Raw genomic sequence first — 22,079 nt, forward strand, 5'->3', positions numbered from 1 at the left:
GCGCTTCTGCGGGCTGCCTTCCCTTCGCTCTCAGCTCTGCCTCTGGTCCCGCCCTTGTGGAAACAAGAAATGAGGGCGGGACCAGAGGCAGAGCTGAGAACGAAGAGAAGGGAAGGCAGCTCGCTGAAGCGCCGACTCGCCGAGCCTGCTCACCTTTCACTGCTGCCACCAGGCCCCCGGTAAGATGACTTAAATTCTGGGCAGCCTGCAGGAAGGCGAGGGGCAGGCGAACTCTGTTGAGGAAGATGGGAGAAGAGGTCGGGCAGCGGGCTGGCTCCTGGCTGGGAGTTGCCGGCTTCCGGTGGGGAAAATTGCATGATGCGGCGCCCTTGAAGGCAGGCACCCCCTGCGGTGCGTACCCCACTTTCTGGGTTGGGCCGGCCCTGTGAAAACTCCCAAAAAATGAAACCAAAATTCAGCAACACCCTTGCCCCCTAGAGTGCACAACCCTAACTAGTACTGTTAGGAGCAGGGGCAACAGCGCCAGATGCTAATGATAGAAGAACAGAGATTCTATCATCCAAGCTCAAGGGCCTTCATTATATTTGTTCTTTTTCCATGGACTACTTAGTTAAAACATACAGGAAAACAAACAAAAATAATGAAATATAAAACATTACTTTCAGAAGAAAATGTGTTAAGCATTGTTTATGGTCTTTGTTGTTGGTGCTTTATTGTACTTCCTTTACTTTATAAAAATGGATTTAACAAGTTTGTGAGAAAAGGATCCAAAGCTACAGTGATGAAATGTAATCTCTCCCAGAACACAGTGTCCTTGACTTGGGGCCCGTTTTCAGTACAGCAAGAAACAACTGCTGCCTCACAAGATTTCACCTTTGCCCTTTATCAGCTACTTTCACATCCTGTATAATTTCTAAAAGATTCACAGCACTAAAATATTGAATGTGAATAGAACACCGACAGCACAGAAATGGAGCAGTTTTTGAACTGCAAGAATCAGTTCACAAACATGAAGGGTTTTTGTTTATCCAGTAGGACCACTGGGGATTTAAGTTGATTTTTAAATTACTCCTTTCCTCCATTTAATATTTCTAAAAATGTGCTCCTGAAAGAAACCCAGAAGGGTGCAATATTTCTACAGAAAGAAAAACAGTTCCTACAGTTAACTCAGGCTTCTGGTACAGAACAAACAAAATTCCTTTGCTGGGACCAAGAATACCAGCCATCTCGTTTATGTTAATGTCCGAACACTGTTTGTATTTTAAGAATTACATAGATACAAAATTAATCTATGGTTTTATTACTAAAAAGGAGCAGGCCAGTGGACCACCTTCAAATGTGTAACAGATTTCATGGCTAAACTTCAAAGATTTATCTGAACCAGTATTGATCGAGGAAAGTATACAAATAAAAAGTCAAAGCACTTAGTTCAAAAAGCAAAGTTTAATTCGGTTTTTGTAACCCAAAATATAAACAAAAAATATATATAACTAGGCAATTTATGCACTGCATACATTTTTCATATCTGTAAGTACAGATAAATAATAGAAGGCAACAGCTAACGTTTTGCTCATCTTTGGCAGTTAACCAATGATTAACCCTCACCCCCCCCCCCCCCCCCCCAAAAAAAAAAAATGGATTCCTAAAATGCATTACATACGTGCTAACCTAGCATGCCCATTCTCAAACATTGGCAACCAATTCAAATTCTTTTTGGCTGTGATTTCTTAATACTGCATTCATAGTTCTAATATGTGTCATGTGAAATTAAGGCCAGCAGCTCTCACTTCAGACAACTGGAATGCATTAGTTATCCATTTATTGGGAAAGCAGTACACTTAAAGATTCTATCCTCCTAAACCTCGATAATACACCTTCCTTAATTAAGATTTGAAGAAGGAAAGAAAAAAAACAGAAGTACCCCCTATACCTCTCCTCTCTAAACTCAAATGTGTTTTATTTGTGGAAAACTACCTAATTGCTTATCGACTTCCAGCAGTCAGGAAACAGGTCAAGGGTACGGAATGGAGCGCTTCCAACATCCAAATTAAACTTATACAAGAACGTCCTTCCTTTTTACAACACAGGCTCAAAACAGTATGCACAATAAATTCAGACACTAACCACCAACATTAAAAAAAAATGCATAAAATGATATTTGTATACAAAAACACTTTAGCAGCTTACATAAATATATACAAGTCTTCACAGTTGTACAGATGCAGAAAATCTGAGTTTCAGTGCGAACTGATACTGTCAAACACTGTATTCTCATAAATAAACCAGCTTTAAGGCTTGACATGATCTGAAGTGCACTAAAATTTTAAATACTGTATTTTAAATACTTAAAATTGACAAGAGAAAAGCTTGTAACATTTCAAGCCTAATGCTCGCATTGCTGGAGATGTTTAGTTTTGCATACTTTTCTTCTGTAAAGTGTGCCAATCACTTCATCCCATGGCTCTAGATGATTTGGTAAGAAAGAAATTCCATCATTTTTGGAGGGAGAGGCAGTTTCTTCACCTGACCTGTAGTCATCACTCGTCTTATAGACATACGACATAGGTGCTGAAGGCTAGCAACATATTTTGGAGTTGCCCAAAAGTGCACATTTCCATCTTGTGTTCTATATACAAAAAGCAAAAATATCAGGTATAAAAGTCACATCTCTGAAAAATGGATACATGTTCTAAGATTATATGAAGAGAAAAAAAAAAAAAAAAAAAAGTTTGACTTTCAAAGTCAGCAGGAATCCAGAAAATTTCTTCTCACTTTTTGGTTCCAACTGAGCTGAAAGTCAGTTGAAGTCTGGAGCCTTGAGCTTTCATCTTTAACTACCTAGGCTTTCCCCATCCAACTTACTTTTAATGTAGACATTACAATTCCCCTCAGTGTGCCGTAACAAACCTGGGACTGAGGCGCTAGGTATTGGCCCCAGATATCTAGTAGCAAACCCTGATCAGGAATTAAACCTGGTTCTTCCTAACTATAATTATTTTTTTACACATGTTCTGAAAATCACGACCAGCAATACCACATTTTTCTCGTCAGACCAACTGCGCCAAGAACATTAGGCTATTGTGCCATTTTTCTTGGCTCAACTGGACTAACTCAGAATCACGCCATCTAAGAATGCAATGTCATCCAACAGCACCACAGTTACTGAAAAATACAACTCCACACAACGGTCTACATACTTACCCAGCAGCTAGAACACTGCCATCTGTAGAAAAGGTACAGCAAAGTCCTTTGCTCAAAGATGCAACTTCCACAGGGTGATTTGTATCTATTCTCCAGAACCTCAGTAAACTAGAACCAAAGCAATTTTTAAATTAGTCTCTTTGTTAAAGACTGCTTTCAAAATGGTTAACTGAAAACACTAGAAATATTTAAGGTTGTGGTACAGGTTATCAGTTCTTTTCTGTATTTGCAATGAAAACATTGAATACAGATAAATCCCAACACCAATAGGTTGCCTCTGCTTTAAGAGCTGCCACCCTCTCTCCATGGGAAGATGATCAGCAGTTTACTAATCACATGATCGTTGTATAATAAACCTCACAGAGAAACAAACTGAAAGCCTTGTGACCGACATTCAGACCTTCTACTAAAGCTGTGACCCACTTACACAAAATTGTAAACATCATTTTAGAGGTGATGGTGCAGTATCTGGATAGGACAGAGCAGTGGACTGAACCAGGGGAAATTGGGCTTCAAATCCTGCTTCTCTTATGACACTGAACAGCCACTTATTTCAAAAAGTTTCTATTCTGTACCATCTAAAAATTCTAGGTGGATTACAAGTGAAACATACATAATTCCATAATAAATTACAAGGTGTTAAAAACTATAAGATTTAACAATAAAACATGCAACATTCAACTGCTTCAGGCACAAAATTTAGGCCCTTATTTACTATGCTGTTAAACCAATAATACAACTGAAAATGAGTGTTGTTTTTTTTTGTTTTTTTTTTAATGGTACACAGCACCAGATCAAGAGTGAATCAAACTTTTCTCCAGGAGCTACAGCCCACTAAACATGCAAGTCACTGCTCTCAGGGAGCAAGCCAAGAGAGGGCCAGCATGGTAAAATTAAATATTGCTTCCACACACCAGATCTTTTACATCTAGAAAGTAACTTTATTTGCTCCATTGCACACCCTACCCACCATCTTTTTAAAAGAAAGTTTTTAGCTCTCCATCCAGTGGTCCTTGTATCCATGACATGTACCTCAGCAAGATCCTCTGTGCTTAGTGGAGTACAACAGAACCTTTGTTGCTCTTGCCTCAGTGGCTGCCACTTTCAAAATGGCTCCCCATCTGGTCCCTGTAGTACTGCTGTACTACCACTGGGGATCAGACTGTCATACAAAGGAACTACCTCTAGGGGTCAGAAGGGTGCTACAAAGGCAGCAAGTGCCAGAGCAGGAGGAGTGACAGGTGACTGCTCTCGTCTCCCAATAACCACTAGGATTTCTGCCCAGGTATATGGCAGGGATTCTGCCAGGAAAAAAAAGGTATTGAACAGTGGGGGATCTCTATTTCTATAGAAAAGATTGGAGGTGGAAGCAAGCTTTTCGGTTTGTTTGTTTTTTCTTAAACATGGCTCACGGATGGGGTGGGGATAGTTTGTCTGTACTGTGGCCCAGAATTTCAGAAGACAGTGGATCTAATCTAAAAGACCTGCTTTGTGTTGCTGTGGCCATATGGGAAAAATTACAAAACTCCACAGGTTAATCAATCTTGTGTAAGTTTTCCCTGTGCTAAAAGCACACAAATCTACTAGATCACCATGGGTTGGTAAACAGGCTCCCTAGACTCAAACTTCCGGGGTGGAGGGTGGGGGGAAATCTACCTACTGTACAAGAAACTGAAGCTCACCTTGTACTCAGATTTTGTAATCCAAGTAAAATAAATCCAAAGCCACACAGTTCTCAAGCAAGTTCTCAGTAAAAAAAAAAAAAAAGAAGCATACAAGCAGCAGCTAGGTAATACTTGATTCCAGAAGCAAAGTGGTTTTATTTGAAAACAGAAAGGATGAGGAAAGAGAGGAGCAAAAGCTGCTTGTACAGTTTTATTTGGTTCTCAGAGACAGGAGGTCCAATATAATATTTGGGTCAACCTTTTTAGAACAAGACACTTGAAGCGCTGATTCATGACATTTCTAAATAGGGCCATGTTTTAAAAACCTAAACTTACTTATCATCTGCAAGGCTTGCAATATGGACTCCATCATGACTGAAAGCCACCGACCTCACCCATGTGCCGTTAGCTCCCCCTGCAAAAATTGGCGACGGAGAAGGGAAGAGATGACTGCAAATATAAAAGAAAAGAAGCATCTGTATTAGCTGGCAAACAAGAGAAGTAATAACCAAATCATTTAAAACTCCAAAACAGAACTTATGGCTTTTTTACTAAATTGCAGTAATACTTCTGCTTAATGCAGTATGTGCAGAGGCACTGTGGTTATTGTAGGGGTTTGTGCCCTGCATTTAGCACACAGGGCAGTTACTGCAGACACACTAAGTTACAATACAGTGCTTGACAGCTTGGGAGCACCCATACTATTATGCACCACATGTAACAGTGCATGCCCAGACTGTAAATAAAAAGAACATACCATGCACCACACTCTTCTAACCCATCCCCCCATGTCAGAATCCCCTGGCACAAGCATTGCCACTCCCCCATCAAAAACCCTGCCCGCCTCCCCAAAACAAGTCACCTGACACTCAACAAGTGACAGAATCCTACAACCCCAGCTTCCTTCCCCCACCACCACTCCCTTGCATTTACCCAGGAGTGTGCTGCCCCATAATCATACATGTAATGGCAGCTCTCCCTTCTCACTGCCACCCAGGTAAGTGTCTCCTCCAAATACCACCTGTCCCTAGCAGCAGTCTCATGCATCTTGCCTCCGGAATCAATGGATTGTTGTTGTCACGTGTATAATTATGGACCAGCTTACCCTCGAGTAGGTCCTGGGGACAGGGCTGGCTTAACCATTGGACAAGGTGAGGCTCTGGTCCAGGGCACTAGCGATTAAGGGCACCAAAATAGCCAGCCTCTGACCCCCAACTGGTCTGCAGGTTAAGCCTTTTCTTCCTCTTCCCCTGGTCTGGTCTCACCCCCCCCCCCCCCCCCCCCCCCCCCACCAGTCTGGCACTGCTCCCTCACCTATCTCACTTCCCCATGGTCCTGTACAGTTTACATCAGTTACTGGCAGCATGGCAAACTGCTTTTGGCCAGCCCCAGGTCTTCTCTCTGCCACATTCTGCCTCCTATGATACAATTTCCTGTGGGAATAACACGGCAGAGGGAAGACCAGGGGCTGGTCAAAGGCAGCCTCTTATGCTGTCAGCAACTAACAAACTTTACATGACCACAAGGGAATTAGAGAGGTGAGGGAGCAGTATCGGACCTGTGGAGAGGGACAGAGGAGGAGAAATACACTAGACCCTGGGGGGGGGGGGGGGGGGGGGGGGCAGTTACTACCAAAGCAAGTTGGCTCAGGGCACCACTATCCCATAAGCCTGTCCTGCTTGGGAGGTCAAGATAGCCAAGTTTATGTGGCAGGAGAGGGCTTGTTCAGGTGGGTGGGCTTTTCACTGCAGGGTCCCGTCACGAGTTCGGGTGCAAGTCAGGAGGGGCTAGTGCTTATGCTGAGGTGGGAGTTGATTTGGACTTAGAGGTAGGGAACTGGTAGGCCCAGCAGTGCACTGAACTGCTGCTGTACTTGGCAAGTCTGCTACAAGCTTGCCGCTAGCACAGCTGCACTTACCACCTCCTCCTGAGGTGGCAGTAAGTTTGGCTGCACTATCAGCAATCCTGGCAGCTAGCACACAGTAATGACCCATGAGTTAGCTGTCACAACTAGTCACTCCTCCACCTGTCTAAATCCCACCCACTCCTGCTAGGATTTTATCTCGGCAGCTGCCTTTACCATGCAGGAGACAGCAGTGTGAGTCTCTGCTGTCTACTGCATGGTAAACCCTGTGGTTGCTGCTTAAAGCAGCATACTAAGAAGGACCTCTTAATGTTGCATATAGATTTATTTTTACTAGAAAAAAAATATACAGTATGAAAGATACACAAAACCCCCCTGTACATGTAGTGAAGAAAATCACAAAACAGAACATCAGCAGTAGCGAATCTGGTCATATTCAAAAGGGCATTCACTGACCATAAACTCTACCCAAAAGAAACAAAAAGAATCTTACCCCAATTCTAAAAGAATGGACCCAGTATAAGGATCCCAGACATAAACTCTGGTATCGTAAGATGCGGTAGCCAATAGAGCCCCATCAGGAGAAAACTCACAAGCTACTACATCATTGTGGTGTCCTTCAAGTTTACGGATCATAACGTACTTATCCATATCCCACAGAAACACCTGCAATTAAAACAAGCCTGTTATAGCTTTGTTCTTGGAGAGCACAGCAACGTACAGTTAATATTACTCTGACAGCTAATTTAGTTAGGATTATATTTAATCAAGCATTATAGATTACAAGAATTAAAAAGATATATGCTCAGTGTCATATCGATATACTTTAAAGCAATATAAACGTTAAAGCAAAATCATGCAAAAATATTAATTCAAAATGTTAAAATGTTACATTAAAAAAAAATAAAATATATATAATTAACCATGAATATAGATATTTACTGAATACCATTAACTCCAAAATTATTTTAAAGAAATATACAGAAATAAAACAGCAGGGTTACAAACTACAACCCTGTTATCAGTAACTACCAAAAAGTGAAATTAAGATATACAAACAGAAAGAGTAAAGTTAACATATTGTTACTCCAGTGGTATCCCCTTTGAGAGATTAAGTTCACTTGCTTACAATAGGCTTGGGCCACCCACGTCAGCCTAGGAAGAGAAACAGATACTGCAAGAAAAGAGAAGTTTTGACAGCCAAAAGGAAAATACTTTTGGCAAAGAATACAAAACTCTACATGTTGTTCAATTTAAGAATAAGTGTGTGTGTCCTAAAGTACTACAATTCTATGTTTAACAAATTCATTTTACATAAATTAAACCAGCATCATAAAATTTAATTATAGCAGTAATAATAGTTTTCAAATATTTACAGACTGAGATGCACATTAGGTATGCATTCAAAAGTTTACAAGTATGAACAACTGCCTGCTATATGCATGAAGCTATGTTTAATTGCTTTCATGCAAAGGCTTTTAAGTTTTATAGAAGGTCAGTGCCCCACACAGAGTAAAAAGCACTGGCTAGCAATTCCCAACAAAATCTAAAACCAGCCCTTCCCTTCCTCTTTTCAATACAGTGATTTCCTCTACAGTCATTTTAAGGATAGCTATGCCTTCAAATCTCTGAATACTAGAGCAAATTACTATATTAAAGTTAATTGTAAGAGGAGGATGTAGCTAAAAAATAAAATTTTAAAATATACAGATAGAAAGAAAAGCAGAAAAGTGGACATCAACCAACACCTGCGTACGTACAGTACACCCTGCAGCCGAACGCAAGGTTACTTCGTCCTATGGCAAAGTTCGTCCCCAGCCTTGGCAGCCGGGGATGCCACTCTTTCTGCCCAGCTAACACCATTGTGCTTCTGTGTGGTGCCAGCTTAACCTCAATCACACCCATATTGCTGCCACCACCTGTGACAGGGAAAGCAAGAAGCTTATGGAAAACACACAGCCGAAAGAAATTAAAAAAAAAAAAAAAAAGAAACACTAGATTCACAAATATGAACTTAGACATCCAGATCTGCTTCATTTTCAAATCTTAACTATTTGCTCATTTTCTTTCCTGCCACTGACTACATTTCTCTTACACTGTTTCACTCTATAAGTGCTATGGTATACCAGCAGCAATGACATTTTTAATGATCAATTACTAGACTAATATATGTTAAGTTTGTAAAAATGCTTCTCTTAAATACATGTACAAAGCGGCAATCACCAGTGTTAAAGCAGAGGTACTAGCAAGCAGTTTCCATTCTAAATAGTGTAGCAGGTACATAAAAATCATTCTGACCCATATCATTCATAAAGGAATAGTCAGGCAAATATGTCAATTTGTGCTGTTCCTGCTTTTACACTGTAGATCAAAATGCTGCAGCTCTATCTAGCCTGGCATCAACATGGATAGTACTCGTACAGCTAATGATGGCAGGTCACAAAGGTGATTTTAAGTACAGGTGACTTAATTGGAATAGTAAACCCAACATTTTTCAGGTCAGAGTTTAATATTGGTATTTAGGAAAAAAAGGAGAACTAGTCGTACAAAAATCTAAGAAAAAGCATGAATTTCCAAGACTAGACAGTACCACTGCTTTAACAGGTGTGGCTGACTTCGGTAGATACACTGACTGATTCTAGCTTGCATCCATACTGAAGAACTAAGCATCAGTCTTGGTCGTCCACTTTACTTTCAGAGTTTAGCAGAATGTATAAGTTTTGTTTTGGGGATTTATTTTTTGTTTAAATTGATTAACTCATGTCAGGAGCATCTCAACTGACAGTTGTACAGAAATTAGTGCCACTAAGGGGAGAAAAAGCTGAGCCCTAAAACTGACTCTGCATTTATAGCTTACTATAATGGAACAGGCACTGAAGCATAAAAACACGGATTCCTTAAAGGTTACTTTGAAAAATGTTCCTGTACTTCTAAGCACAAGTTCTCTGAAATCATAACCCCCATACCCAACATTCCCAACTTATCTATTTTTCCTTTCTAACATGCAATGCCTTACTGCCCCAAACAATACAGCCAAATATTCATGACACCGAGCACATTAAAAACATTTCAAATGATTTTATATTCATTCTGAATATCTAACAAAATAATATGAACAAGGAACTTAGAAACCTACAGCTTTGCCAGCTCCAACAGAGCACAAGATGGAAGAATCAGGGGAAAAAGAACAGCAATAGACCCAGTTCTGGTGTCCCCTAAGCACCTTCGTCATGTTTCCTAAAGGAAGGAGGAGAAAAAAAATTAAACAATTTTAACTAAGTCACAGATAATTATGCAGGGAGAAGCCATTTTAGATCTAGTCCTTAGTGGAATGCAGGGCATGGTACGAGAGGTAACTGTGTTGGATCCGCTGGGAAACTGTAATCATAACATGATCAAATTTGAGCTGAAATCTGGAGTGAAATCACTAAGGAAATCTACTTTAGCAACATTCAATTTTCAAAAGGGAGACTGACAAAATGAGGAAAATGGTTAAAAAGCTAAAAGGGTCAGCCACAAAGGTTAGGATTTTAAATCAGGCATGGATGTTGTTTAAAAATACCATTATGGAAGCCCAGACTAGATGTATTACACATATTAACAAAGGTGAAAAGAAGAGCAACCGACAGCCAGCATGGTTAAAAGGTGAAATGAAAGGGGCTATTAGAGCCAAAAGAGCATCTTTCAAACAATGGAAAAAGGTATCACAGTTCTGAGCTCTCATTCTCAGGCCTAGAGGTAGTGCAGTGGTCACTTTAATAACATACCATCTTTTTCACTTACTCTGCAGAGCTGCAGCATGTGCAGATCAGTTAACGAGGGAAGGGTGACAATGGGGAAAGCTGGTAGCAAAAGATCTAACAAATTAATCTATGGTTATTCTCAAAAGTGAGGCAGAGGACTGGAAAAATTCAGCTCCTCAAAACATACCATCATCTTTTAAATCCCAGACTCTCAAAGTTTTGTCTCTTGAAGCAGAAACTAAAATAAGGCTGCCATCTGGAGCAAAGGTCAAATCTCTAACCACTTCTGTATGATCCATCAGGTTAAGCAACAGCTTACCTGCAACAAATTGAAAAACAGTGTTATTTAGTTTAGTGTTCTCTTGTCTGCGCTGGACAAACGGCATCAGAAACTGCACTACATTATCTTGTCCAGTGTATGAGAATGCTAGAAAACGTTTGCACCAATTTTAAACCTAGGCATTCTCAGCACAGGAAAATGTTAACTCAGGTCACTTTCTGATGAAATTCCAATGCAACCATCTAATCAGTGAAGCGCCAAAGGACCAGCCTCAAGACAGACAAATCCTGAGCAGAGTTTCTATTAAGTAAAAGATTCATGAAGCTAACTATGCAATTCATTTAAACTTTGATTTTGAATTTTGTGTGACATTTTAATCTAAGAACCACTCTAACACTGTTGAGAAAGCCATCTACTCCAGACCATATTGTGTGCAAGGGTGCCCAGACCTCTGATCCACACTGCTTAGGGTTAACGTGAACAAAATTTGCTGCCAAAGCAAATTTAGTTTTCAGTCTAAGGAAGAGATCAATGGAGTTCACTGTTCTGTTGCAATGCAATTTAATGCATTTCCTATATAAATTCTCTTAAAAGAATATACAGAATAAAACACACTGAGAAGGGTCTCCCAAGTTAGACACATGCAAAACAAAAGACTGAATTCAGACGCATTACCTTCCTTTTAACTTTGGCAACAGAGATGTTGCAATTCAATGAACACATTCATGAACAGAAATGTTTGACTTTCAGTGAACTACTTGTAGTTGCATTAACAAAAGGTATTTGACTTGATTTCAAGAGTTGGGCTCCTTTTTGCACTGACTCAATGAAAAAGTACACTGATGGTGATGTCAGGATTACACAAGACAAAATGTAGGATGGATTACATCATCTGTTTCAGAATTGTAAAAAAAAGGGCAGTGGGAGAAATGGTATGCCTGGGCGTCCTTTCAGTTATATGATTTCTATTTGCTGTGAAATGTGGGGGGGAGGGGGAGTACTTTTGTGTTTGAACATTTCTATTTCAAAATGTTTTAATAACAAAATCACCCTGATCACAAAAGGTCTTTGTTCAAGGAAACATATGCATTAAAATTGTACTCCAACCTCCATACCAAAAATAACCACAGGAAAAATGTTCACCTTCTCAGGACTCCCAGTTTCGTGTAAAGTCTAAATTACCCTTGGTCGCTGCATTTTAAAGTTTTACACATACTTATTCGGGGACCTTTTACCAAGCTGTGGGAAAAGGGGGCCTGCGCTGGCATCAGCTCGTATTTTTGATGTGTGTTGAATCCCTCTGTTACCACAGTGGGTAGAAGGCTGTCTTTTATTAGAAATGGCCATATCGGGTGGATGGGGGGGGGGGGGGGCGCTCTTACCACCACCCATTGAGGTGGCAGTAAGGGCTCCCGCACTAACCGGGCAGCACTGCCCGATTACTGCTGGGCAAACACCAGCGCTACAAATATAAAAATATTTTTGTAGCGCCAGAAGTGGGGCGCGCGCAAGGGGTGGGAACTACTGCCGGGCTGCTGTGGTAGCCCAGCGGTACTTCTGGATTAGCGACCGGGAAGCCCGTGTTTGGCTTACCGCTTTATAAGAGACCCTCCCCCAGTGACCTATGTGCATCACTTTCAGGTAACAGGGATGTTATTTTGGAATGTCTTGCCTGTTGAAGATTTCCGCAAGCAATGAGAATCATATCTGTTCAAAAAATGCCTTTGGTTGAACTGTGACCTAGCAAGCTGCCTCCATAATTTGACATCAGTACGGATATTGACCAAGTGTGATAGGCCTGTTGAGCTTTCATGATTACCTTGTTATCTTTTGTAGCTGTGTGATGTTTTGATACTCTATTGTGTGTTTTCTTATCCACTGAGAATTGCAAATCATGTGGAATATAAATTTAAGTAACCATGGAAATACTCAAGCAGGTTAAGCAACATCTTTTACCTGTGTATACATCCCATATTTTGATGCGTCCATTGCTCAAGCCTGTTGCAAGGAGAAGCTGGTCTTGACCAAACTTGAATCGATGCCATTCTATATTCACACAACGACTTTGTTTCTCAGGCACTGACGACCCAAATGCCAGACTCCACACTAGATCGCCACAGTCTATAGTGTGTTCACGTGGTTTCGTTTTCAGACTACCGTCGCTGTTCTGTCGTAACAGTTTTGCATTTCCCGAATTGACAATGTTCTGAGTGACATCCACAGCACTGCAATGAAAGACAGCAACTTAACATGATTACACCTTAAATCTTGATTTAACCCCAACAATGGGTGCTGCACACAGATAGGTTAGCTTAAATATACACATCTAATAAAAGCCACTAACTTGGTGTCTTTCTCTGTCTTATGTAGATGAGAATAAAAATGTAAAACATTCATTTGCAACTGGTAGGTTTGACCTTTAACAGCTAAATATATAAACCCTGCAGTAGCAGAAAGAAGCCAGAAAATGTGGTCTTTTTGTAACATTTTCCTGAATAAAAGCCATTTGAAAAAAATAAAATGAGATAAAAGAAACCTTAGGGGGAACTTTCTATAGATCACCCAAAGTTAACCACCAGCATGGTCTGTACTAAGCTAGTACTCTATAAAGGTTGTTCCACGCAGAAGAGCCTTTATAAAAAATACTAGCTTAGCGCATATTTAGATTCTGTAAATGGCGCGTCCAAACACAGTGCTTAGCGCTATTCTATACACCGTGCCTAAAGTTAGGCCGGGTTTATAGAACAGCGCATAGGGCTGGGGAACACCTACATTTAGGTGCAACCATTTACGCCACTTGAAACCTGGTGTAAATATCCGCACCTAAATGTAGGCACGTTCCCCTGAATTCTATAACCACACACGTACATTTGAGGATTGCCCCCAACACACCCACATTCCTCCCATGGCCGTGCTCCCTTTTCAGCTACACGTTAGAATTTACGCTCACCTCTTTTTAGAATATGCCTTAAAAAAAAAGTGTGCATAAATTCCAATTATTGCCAATTAGTGCTGATAACTGGTTATAATCAGCCAATCACTGACTTGTTAGTCAATTAAGGTGCGCATTTAAATTGAACACACACTGCTCAACTCACCACACTTTATATAGAATCCAGAGGTTAATGCCTAAATTTGGGCACAAACATTTACGCCTGCCAAAGGCTGGTGCAAATGCTCACGCCCAACTAATGACAGTTAGGTGCATAAATGCAGGTATTCTGTAACACCGCACCTAACCCACCTATGCCCCTCATGGCCACAACCCCTTTTTAAAATTAGTTGCGCATATTATAGAATTGGGCAGATCTCTGCCTGACTCCTAATGACTGCCAATTAAGTGCTTAACGCCAATTAGCTTTCACCAATTAAGCCAATTACTTTGAATGCAGTTTTTGGATCCATGTACAAAACCAAGAACCTAACTTTGGGCGACCTATACAGAATTTCCCCGTTAATAATGAAAATATGCAAGCATCTACAAAATAAAAATGAAATTTGCACAGGCAGTGCATCCAAAATGAACCACACATTCAGCAAGATACAATTTCCACAACCATGGAAATTTGTGCCAGAAGTAAAAATTAAAAAAAAAAAAAAAAAAAAAAGTTGACTCTTTAAACTGCTACAAAATGATCAAAGCATTGTGACCCGATGTTGAGCTACTACTTACAAAGGTGTGTGCGCAAAATACAAATGTCAAATAATCATGTGTGCGCCGATATCTGCCTTGTGGGATCGCTAGTCACATAAAGGAGTACAATGGTCTTTGTTGTTTTTATTTAAAAGCAGAGTTCATCATCTTTATGTTCAGACAAGCTAAAAGTGTGATAAAAAGAGTTTTAAGGATTTCAACACTACATAGGTAATGAAGCTGTCCTTTAATTTTGTGCTTCATAATTCAACCAGAGCACACACGAAAATCCTTTTATGCACACCATCCCGCCACTTGTGTTAAAATTTCTATTCATTAACCTACTACTCTTCTCTAATGATTTATAAGATTAGAAATAATGTAAATCACAGTATTCATAATAGAAAATTTCACTGCCAAAAAAGCCTGAATGAATGCTGATATGGAGCACTTGGCCTCATTCAGTTAATTCAATTCATAGTATCTTGCTATGGCCAAAATTCTTGGATTAGGTAATAAACCAACTAAATAATTGCTATTGGGACATTCCCTAGAAAATCTCTAGTATCAGCGAATCCTCAAAATATTAAAATTTAAGATCCCCATTAGCCGGTCACTTGAACAGGCCTTTACTAAAGTGAGCTGTTGAACATAATTTTGTGCTTGCCTATGCAAGGATGAGTTTTGACCGTGAACTGTAATCAAAGCCTCAGCAGACTTCAGTCCACAGCACTTCTAAATCCGTTGTAATAAAAAGGTATTAACTATTCTGTGCAGATCAACTGTGTTGGAACCGTTGCCTGCCACCGTTAATCCAAAATAAATTATTTTGCTTCAGGAATTTCTTAAAAATGGTTTTACAGTACAGTCTTGATTATCTGACCTTCGCTGATCCAACCATCCAGCATATCCAAGACCCCTGGTGAAATCATGTGGCTTCTCTTTCCATTTTCTGAACCTGGGATCCTACTTTTACCACCATTGTGGGCCAGGACATTTCTTTTACTGCCTTTGTTTCTGTACCGCTTGGGAGGTTACCATTGTTTTCCGTATTATCTGACAACAGGTGGTTCCATTCAGGTCAGATAATCGAGACTTTACTGTATTTCATAAACACAATGTGAATTGATTTGTTATTGTATTCTTAAACTTGCTGTAATTTCTTATCTTTTATTAACTGTTCAGATCTTTTGGGTTAGACACCATATAATTATGATTAAGTTGGGACTTCAGACAGCAAACTGATCTGATTTGTATTAAAAACATTTAAATTGCTTACGAGTTAAGACACTGAACCCAAGGAACCAGCTTCACTATGCGATGTCCTTGAGACCAGGCAAAGAAAGAACCGTCTGGAGCAAAAGCAACAGTCCAATTTTCGCATCCATATTTCTGGTCAAACGGAGCAGCTCTGTTTATAAGTTCTCCAATGCTCCGTGATGTCACTGAAATATAAATATTTTAGAACTTCATTAACTGAATTAATTTTACCTTTTTCCATTACAAAACTACTACAATTGTAAGACAATGAACATATCCACACTAGCAGGTCTGTCAAGAGGAAAAAAAAAAACAACTTCCTGATTTAAACCATACAGCAAAAGCTTAACATTCTGAGCCCAAAATTCAAGACAACGGCAGTTAAATTACCTCATTCATGTACCAATTTACTTGCTTGTTGAAAGGCAAATCCAATACTTTATCTACTACCTATTAATCAAATGGAACTGGCTTTGGCAACCATAAGCCTTCATCCATCTACCCCAAATTTTTAACCATTTTTTAACCCTTTCATTTCAATAAGGCATTGATTAGAGAAGCCAGTATTCATGCCCTCTCCCAATGTCTGACCACCAGTGTTGGTTATGCTGTGAACACTGTTTCTCCTCAAAAAGACAGCCAGGGCTCCATGCATGGCAGCCCCTACTATTTAAAAAAATAGTTTATGGTGTTTTATTAAAAAGGGCATGCTGGAGTCCAGCGAAGCATAACCGCCATGCTGACTGGACATCATGACGAACTCAATCACCTTCCAACCCAATCTTCCATCCCTTTTTATCTGGTGTCCAGCAGCAGAAAAAATGCTAGAAAAGCTCCAAATCTTTAGCAGGGAACAGCCATCAGTCTTTCAGACTCAATACTTTCTAGCTTGTTTACTGGCAAACTATCTTAAATCACACAGATTTTTTCACCAGCCTGGACGCTTGGGCTCCCATTTTAAACAGCATAAGAACTATCCTTTGAAGGCTTAAAAACTACTTTCTTCAATTAGGCTGATCAAATATTCTACACACAGAAAAAATGTTGATTGAAACTTCTATTAGTTAAAACTTTTAACTTAGGGAAAAATCTGCATTTAAGAACATAAGAATAGTCATACTGGGTCAGATCAATGGTCCATCTAGCCCAGTATCCTGTTTGCAACAGTGGCCAATCCAGATCACAAGTACCTGGCAGAAACCCAAATAGTAGCAACATTCCATGCTACCAATCTCAGGGCAAGCAGTGGCTTCCCCATGTCTGTCAATAGCAGATTAAGGAATTTTTCCAAACCTTTAAGCCCAGATATAACAACCATCAAACTACATCCTCCAGCAAAGAGTTCCAGAAATGAAAAATATATTTCCTCCTGTTTTAAAAGTATTTCCATGTAAGCTCATAGTCTTTATACTTTTCAAGAATTAAAAATTGATTCACTTCTACTCGTCCTACACCACGCAGAACTTTGTAGACCTCAGTCATATTGCCCCCCAGCCATCTCTTTTCCAAGCTGAACAGCCCTAACTTCTTTAGCCATTCCTCATATGAGAGGAGTTCCAGCCCCTTTATCATTTTGGTCACTTTTCTTTGAACCTTTTCTATTTGCACTATATCTTTTTTGAGATACGGCAACCAGAACTGAACGCAACAGTCAAGGTGAGGTCGCACCATGGCGCAATACAGAGGCATTATAATATTCTCGGTTTTATTTATGGAAGTTTTAGAACCAAAACTGTTAACTTGATATGGCACTGAACTCTAAACACCACTAAATCTACATTAGTTCACTGTTCTTTAAATGCAGTGAATACAGAAAAAAAAAAAAGATTACATCAATAATAGAAAAAAAACCCTAAACAGGAAAAGCTGTACTGCAGTGTTCAGCTTCTGGGTCACATAGAGGCATATTTTCAAAGCACTAGCTAAGTGCTTTGAAAATATGCCTGATACACTACCAAATAATGTTGCACCAAGACCCAATGCAGTATTGTTTAGTGATTATTTATTTACAACATTTGTATCCCACATTTTCCCACCTATTTGCAGCCTCAATGTGGCTTACATATTTCCGTAATGGTGATTACCAGTTCCGGAAAAAAAAAAATACATAGTTAAGTTAGAGTAGACAGAATGGAGTAAGTATTCAGGAAGGAAACTTCAACTTATAATAATAAAAATTGGGATAACTTAGTTTGAAACAATCATGAATATTAAACTTCAAAATTAGTATGAGCGATAGGAAATAGCTATTGTAAAAGTCCAGTGTATATCTTGTTAATTGACAATTAGGGTGCGTTATTATGGTAAGCTTTCTTGAATAAATTGGCCTTCAATATATTTGTTGGTGTCTTATTTGTACATGTTCTAGCAGCAATACCCATAACCATATTCAAGGGCTTGTCTGCTACAGTGGTGGTACTGAAGGAAAGGGAGAAAGTCCCTATAGCGACAAATTAAGACACATGAGCCCAAAGGCACAAGAACTACATTTAAAAACATCATGTACAGGGGTGGAAATATATTTAGAAAAACTTAAGTGCCAGGAGAAATTTTAATTCTCTCTCATTTTGTTTAGTCCCAACCTCACCCAAACCCTTCCTGAAATTACAGATGCCAAGTGTCAAATTTTAGATCCAGCAGACTCTGCTCCTGTTCACATATAAACAATTTCATTCATGCATGAACTGAAATAGTAACTTGGCACATATGTATGATTCATAGCTTTCAAGATGACCTACTAAGCATAGGAATCGAATTACAAGTAGGTAATTCTAATTCATCTTCCACCAAAGAAAATTATTATAGTACATATAAATCACAATGAAGACATCAGTTTCTGGGTACAGACGATGCCTAAACACACCAACTCCTTCATGGGTACAGGAAAGGGTAATATAGGTTAAAGTCAGCACCCTCAATCATTTTGTAATGTTGATTTTTATGTCCATCACTACCCTCTTCATCACAATTTTTTTTTTAAATTGGGTCATAGTATCTCAAGAGCGTTGGTAAATTTTGCTGCCTACCCTTAAATCTGCACAATAAGACATTTCAGAAAAGCTAAGCACTGGTTGTTATGTTTCCTATAATACAGTAAACACACAAGAGTTATTTTTTTATATGATAATCTTTTATTAAGCTAAATTTAACAAAAAAAATGACTAGCTCTAGTGAGCTAACTTTCTTGGGTCTGATTATTTCTTGAAACATTCTGTAAGTAATATCATGCTATAGAATGCCACACACCCTTAAGCAGATAGATCCAAACAGCAGAAAGAGAGGGGCGTTTGAAAGAGAATTGGGTGAGGACAGTGGGAGGGGATGCAACGTAAGCATAATGGGTCTGTGTGTGTACATGAGAAATGCAAAGCATATAATGGCAGACTCACCCCATGAGAGAGCAGCAAAGTAAGTGTAAATTGTGGGAGGAGGCAGAAGTAAAACGTAAAATAATGTTTAGCCGAGTTAAGATGATGATGATGATCTTTCCTTTTTCCTCTTAGGTTTATTGTAATAAGAAAATTGAATAACAAAGTTCCTAATTTTTATGACTGGTCAGCTGAAAGTGTTTTATTTTAATAACTATTTAATTTTTCAGGCATACCTCATATGATCACTTTTTAACTTTGTACTTGACATCAACCGATTGGGAAAACGCATTGCGCCTGCAAATAGGTGGGAAAATGCAGGGTACAAATGCAACAAATAAATACATTTATCTTACAGGGAGGAGCAGAAAATGCTACATATATATATATATATAGACCATGTAGCATTTTCTGCTCCTCCCTGTAAGATAAATGCCTCTGTTGGTTGCCTGAAAGATTAAGCAGTTATTAAAATAAAACAGTCATAAAAATTAGGAACTTTTAGTTATTCAATTTTCTTATTACAATAAACCTAAGAGGAAAAAGGAAAAGATCATCATCTTAACTCGGCTAAACATTATTAAAAATTTGTCTCTTTCCAGGCACCATACAGCTAAGATTAATCATTTTAAAAAGTTTAACTATACAGATCAGTGTAGAAAAAAAAATAACTAAACACAGACCATCACAGTAATTGGAAGAAATCCGTTAACTAGTACAATCCAAAAACCACTCTGTTCTAAACGTGAACAATTTCAAGCCAACTCGTTTATTGTCCCACAGTAAAAGGTGATTGGGGGGGGGGGGGGAAGAGTAGACCTCGTTTCATACTCACCTATATCATTCTCGTTTACAAACGGGGGAAAGCTTGCCATCTAAGTAAAACACCAAAGGCTTGAGAAACAAAAGACAGTATTTAATTTAAAAAAATGTTGGTTGCCTTGATCAAAGGCAGCAGATAAAATGCTGAATTTCTTCCCGGCTTGCTTCCTTCTTTCACAACCCAGACTGAAGCCTCGATCACCTACAACAAAAGAAACACCCCCAAATAAATAAATAACACGAAAGTCATACAGCTTCCTAGAAAAGAGAGACCCTGGCTTTAGCCATTAGTAGTGAACTAAGAAGAAAAGAGTGGCTGATTAATTACGTTTCAAAAATCCGCAGTAGGAGGAGGGAACAGGACAGGGTGGCGCAGGAAGAAAAAAAGGGGCGCTGGCTGCAGGGCTCTTCCCCTTCGTCTTTCTTCGACACCGGTAACAGAACGACTGAGGCCAAAATGGCCAACTCGCTTCAGGAAGTAGTGGAACGGCTGGCGGTGACGTCACTCGGACAACGCCCCCCTCCCCGTCGCCATGGTGATTGAAGGAGGAGTACTGCTGATTGGCAGAGGTCCTGTTCTGGCCGCTTAGCTCTGGAATGAGAAGGGTGCGGGCCGGAGCGACTGGGCAGTGCGCGTTTTTTTTTTTTTTTACTCCTTCCTAAGCTAAGAAAAGGAAGTAGGGCAAGGCAGAGATCCACAGCCTAATCGTTTGTGCTTGGCATGGTTAGAAAGTAAGCTAAGCTTCTTATGTTTTTTTTTGGCACGGGAAAGAAGCAAGCACAGTAAGGATAGTAGGACGAGGAGGAAACTAGACTTCAAAGGCTTCCCACTAGAGAATCGAGAGGAAAACATAACCGTGGTAGAAATGCATCTACAACAGCAAGATATAGTATATCTTGCAAAGATAACCAACCCATAGACAATTACGACTGACACTAGACTATTGTTTTCACTTACTATTTTGTAAACCATTGCTCTCTAGTTTTGTTATCTTAACTTCTGTGGGCTGGGCTTGATGGACCTTCGGTCTGTCCCAGTATGGCAATACTTACGTACTTATGAGTCTTATCTGAGCACAGTTCATTTAATTGTAATATATAATCAGCTTGGAAGTTATAAACGTCAAACGTTGACTACCAGCAGCTGAATTGTACCCGGATATTCAGTGCCGATACTGGCACTGAATATTCGAGCAGTTGGCAGCCAGCTGGGAGATACTCGGGTTCATCCAATATTCAGTGGCAGTACTTAGATAAAGTCCAGCCTTTTTGCTGTCCAAAGTTAACCAGCTAGTTATTCAGGTACCAGTGGTGTATAATTAGCAGTGCACGGGTAACTCCCAGCTCTACCCTCCTGGACTGGCCCAGCCCTAACCAGATAGTGCCATTGTGGTCTCTCCAGATTTTCAGCAGCACTATCCGGTTATGTGCCGCTGAAAATCCAGGGATCGGCTAATCAGTGGGAGATAAGATAGAAGCCTCTCCTACCTAGTTATATCTGGCAGAATATCGGCCCTGTAGTGTTTATTTTGAGAACTGGAAACCTACCAGAAATCAAACTGTTTATCTAATAGAAACATAAGCTTGAGGTACGAATAACTATAAATCAGTCTTCTTAATGGAGATATAGTAGTTACAAGATATGACAAGGCGCATATTGTTCTGTTATGATTATGTGCTGTAAATGAGCCAAGTCATCACAAAAGGGGAGGGACACCTAAGGATCCACCCATGTTGCTCAGGTCATGTGACAGCTGAATAAATTAGTTTATTACCAGCTAGGAAGCACCCATGCTAGAATGTTCTGAATCGCCACTTCTACTAAGGAGGATAATTTTATAAAACATTTTCATTGGTAAAAGTGTTTTATGCACAGAAATGTGTTGTAGGCTTACCCAGGCTGAACAGAGGCATTGCAGGTTGAGGAGAGGTTTGCATTTGTGGCATTCTTTTGAAAACGTGAACATGTATGTAAAATTATTTTTTAACTGTTTTATTAACCAACTATAAAAGCATAATAAGCATAAATGTGTTTCATCTAATACAAACATATCCTATCAACATATTTATCACTCCTAAATGTACCCTTTACCTCCTCCTCAGTCTTTTCCCCCAGTACCAGATGTCCCCCCACCCTATACTTAATACCCAGGAGTGGCCTAGTGGTTAGGGTGGTGGACTTTGGTCCTGAGGAACTGAGTTCGATTCCCGGCACAGGCAGCTCCTTGTGACTCTGGGCAAGTCACTTAACCCTCCATTGCCTGCCGCATTGAGTCTGCCAT

The 22,079-nt window shown here is 39.7% G+C and overlaps 1 protein-coding gene across 1 annotated transcript; it reads right to left on the reverse strand.

Annotated features, from left to right (window-relative positions):
- Positions 1-1,387: 1,387 nt before the first annotated feature.
- Positions 1,388-20,261, reverse strand: WSB1 (WD repeat and SOCS box containing 1). The gene is made up of 10 exons (XM_030185826.1): positions 20,126-20,261; positions 19,811-19,999; positions 15,627-15,792; positions 12,670-12,938; positions 10,621-10,752; positions 9,827-9,927; positions 7,184-7,356; positions 5,163-5,276; positions 3,163-3,270; positions 1,388-2,587 (listed from the first exon to the last, which is right to left on the reverse strand). The coding sequence occupies exons 2-10, from the start codon at positions 19,848-19,850 to the stop codon at positions 2,425-2,427; spliced, it is 1,266 nt and encodes a 421-aa protein (XP_030041686.1). The 5' UTR covers positions 19,851-19,999; positions 20,126-20,261; the 3' UTR covers positions 1,388-2,424.
- Positions 20,262-22,079: the final 1,818 nt, after the last annotated feature.

The sequence above is a fragment of the Microcaecilia unicolor genome, chromosome 13 (assembly GCF_901765095.1).
Source record: "Microcaecilia unicolor chromosome 13, aMicUni1.1, whole genome shotgun sequence".
NCBI lineage: Eukaryota > Metazoa > Chordata > Amphibia > Gymnophiona > Siphonopidae > Microcaecilia > Microcaecilia unicolor.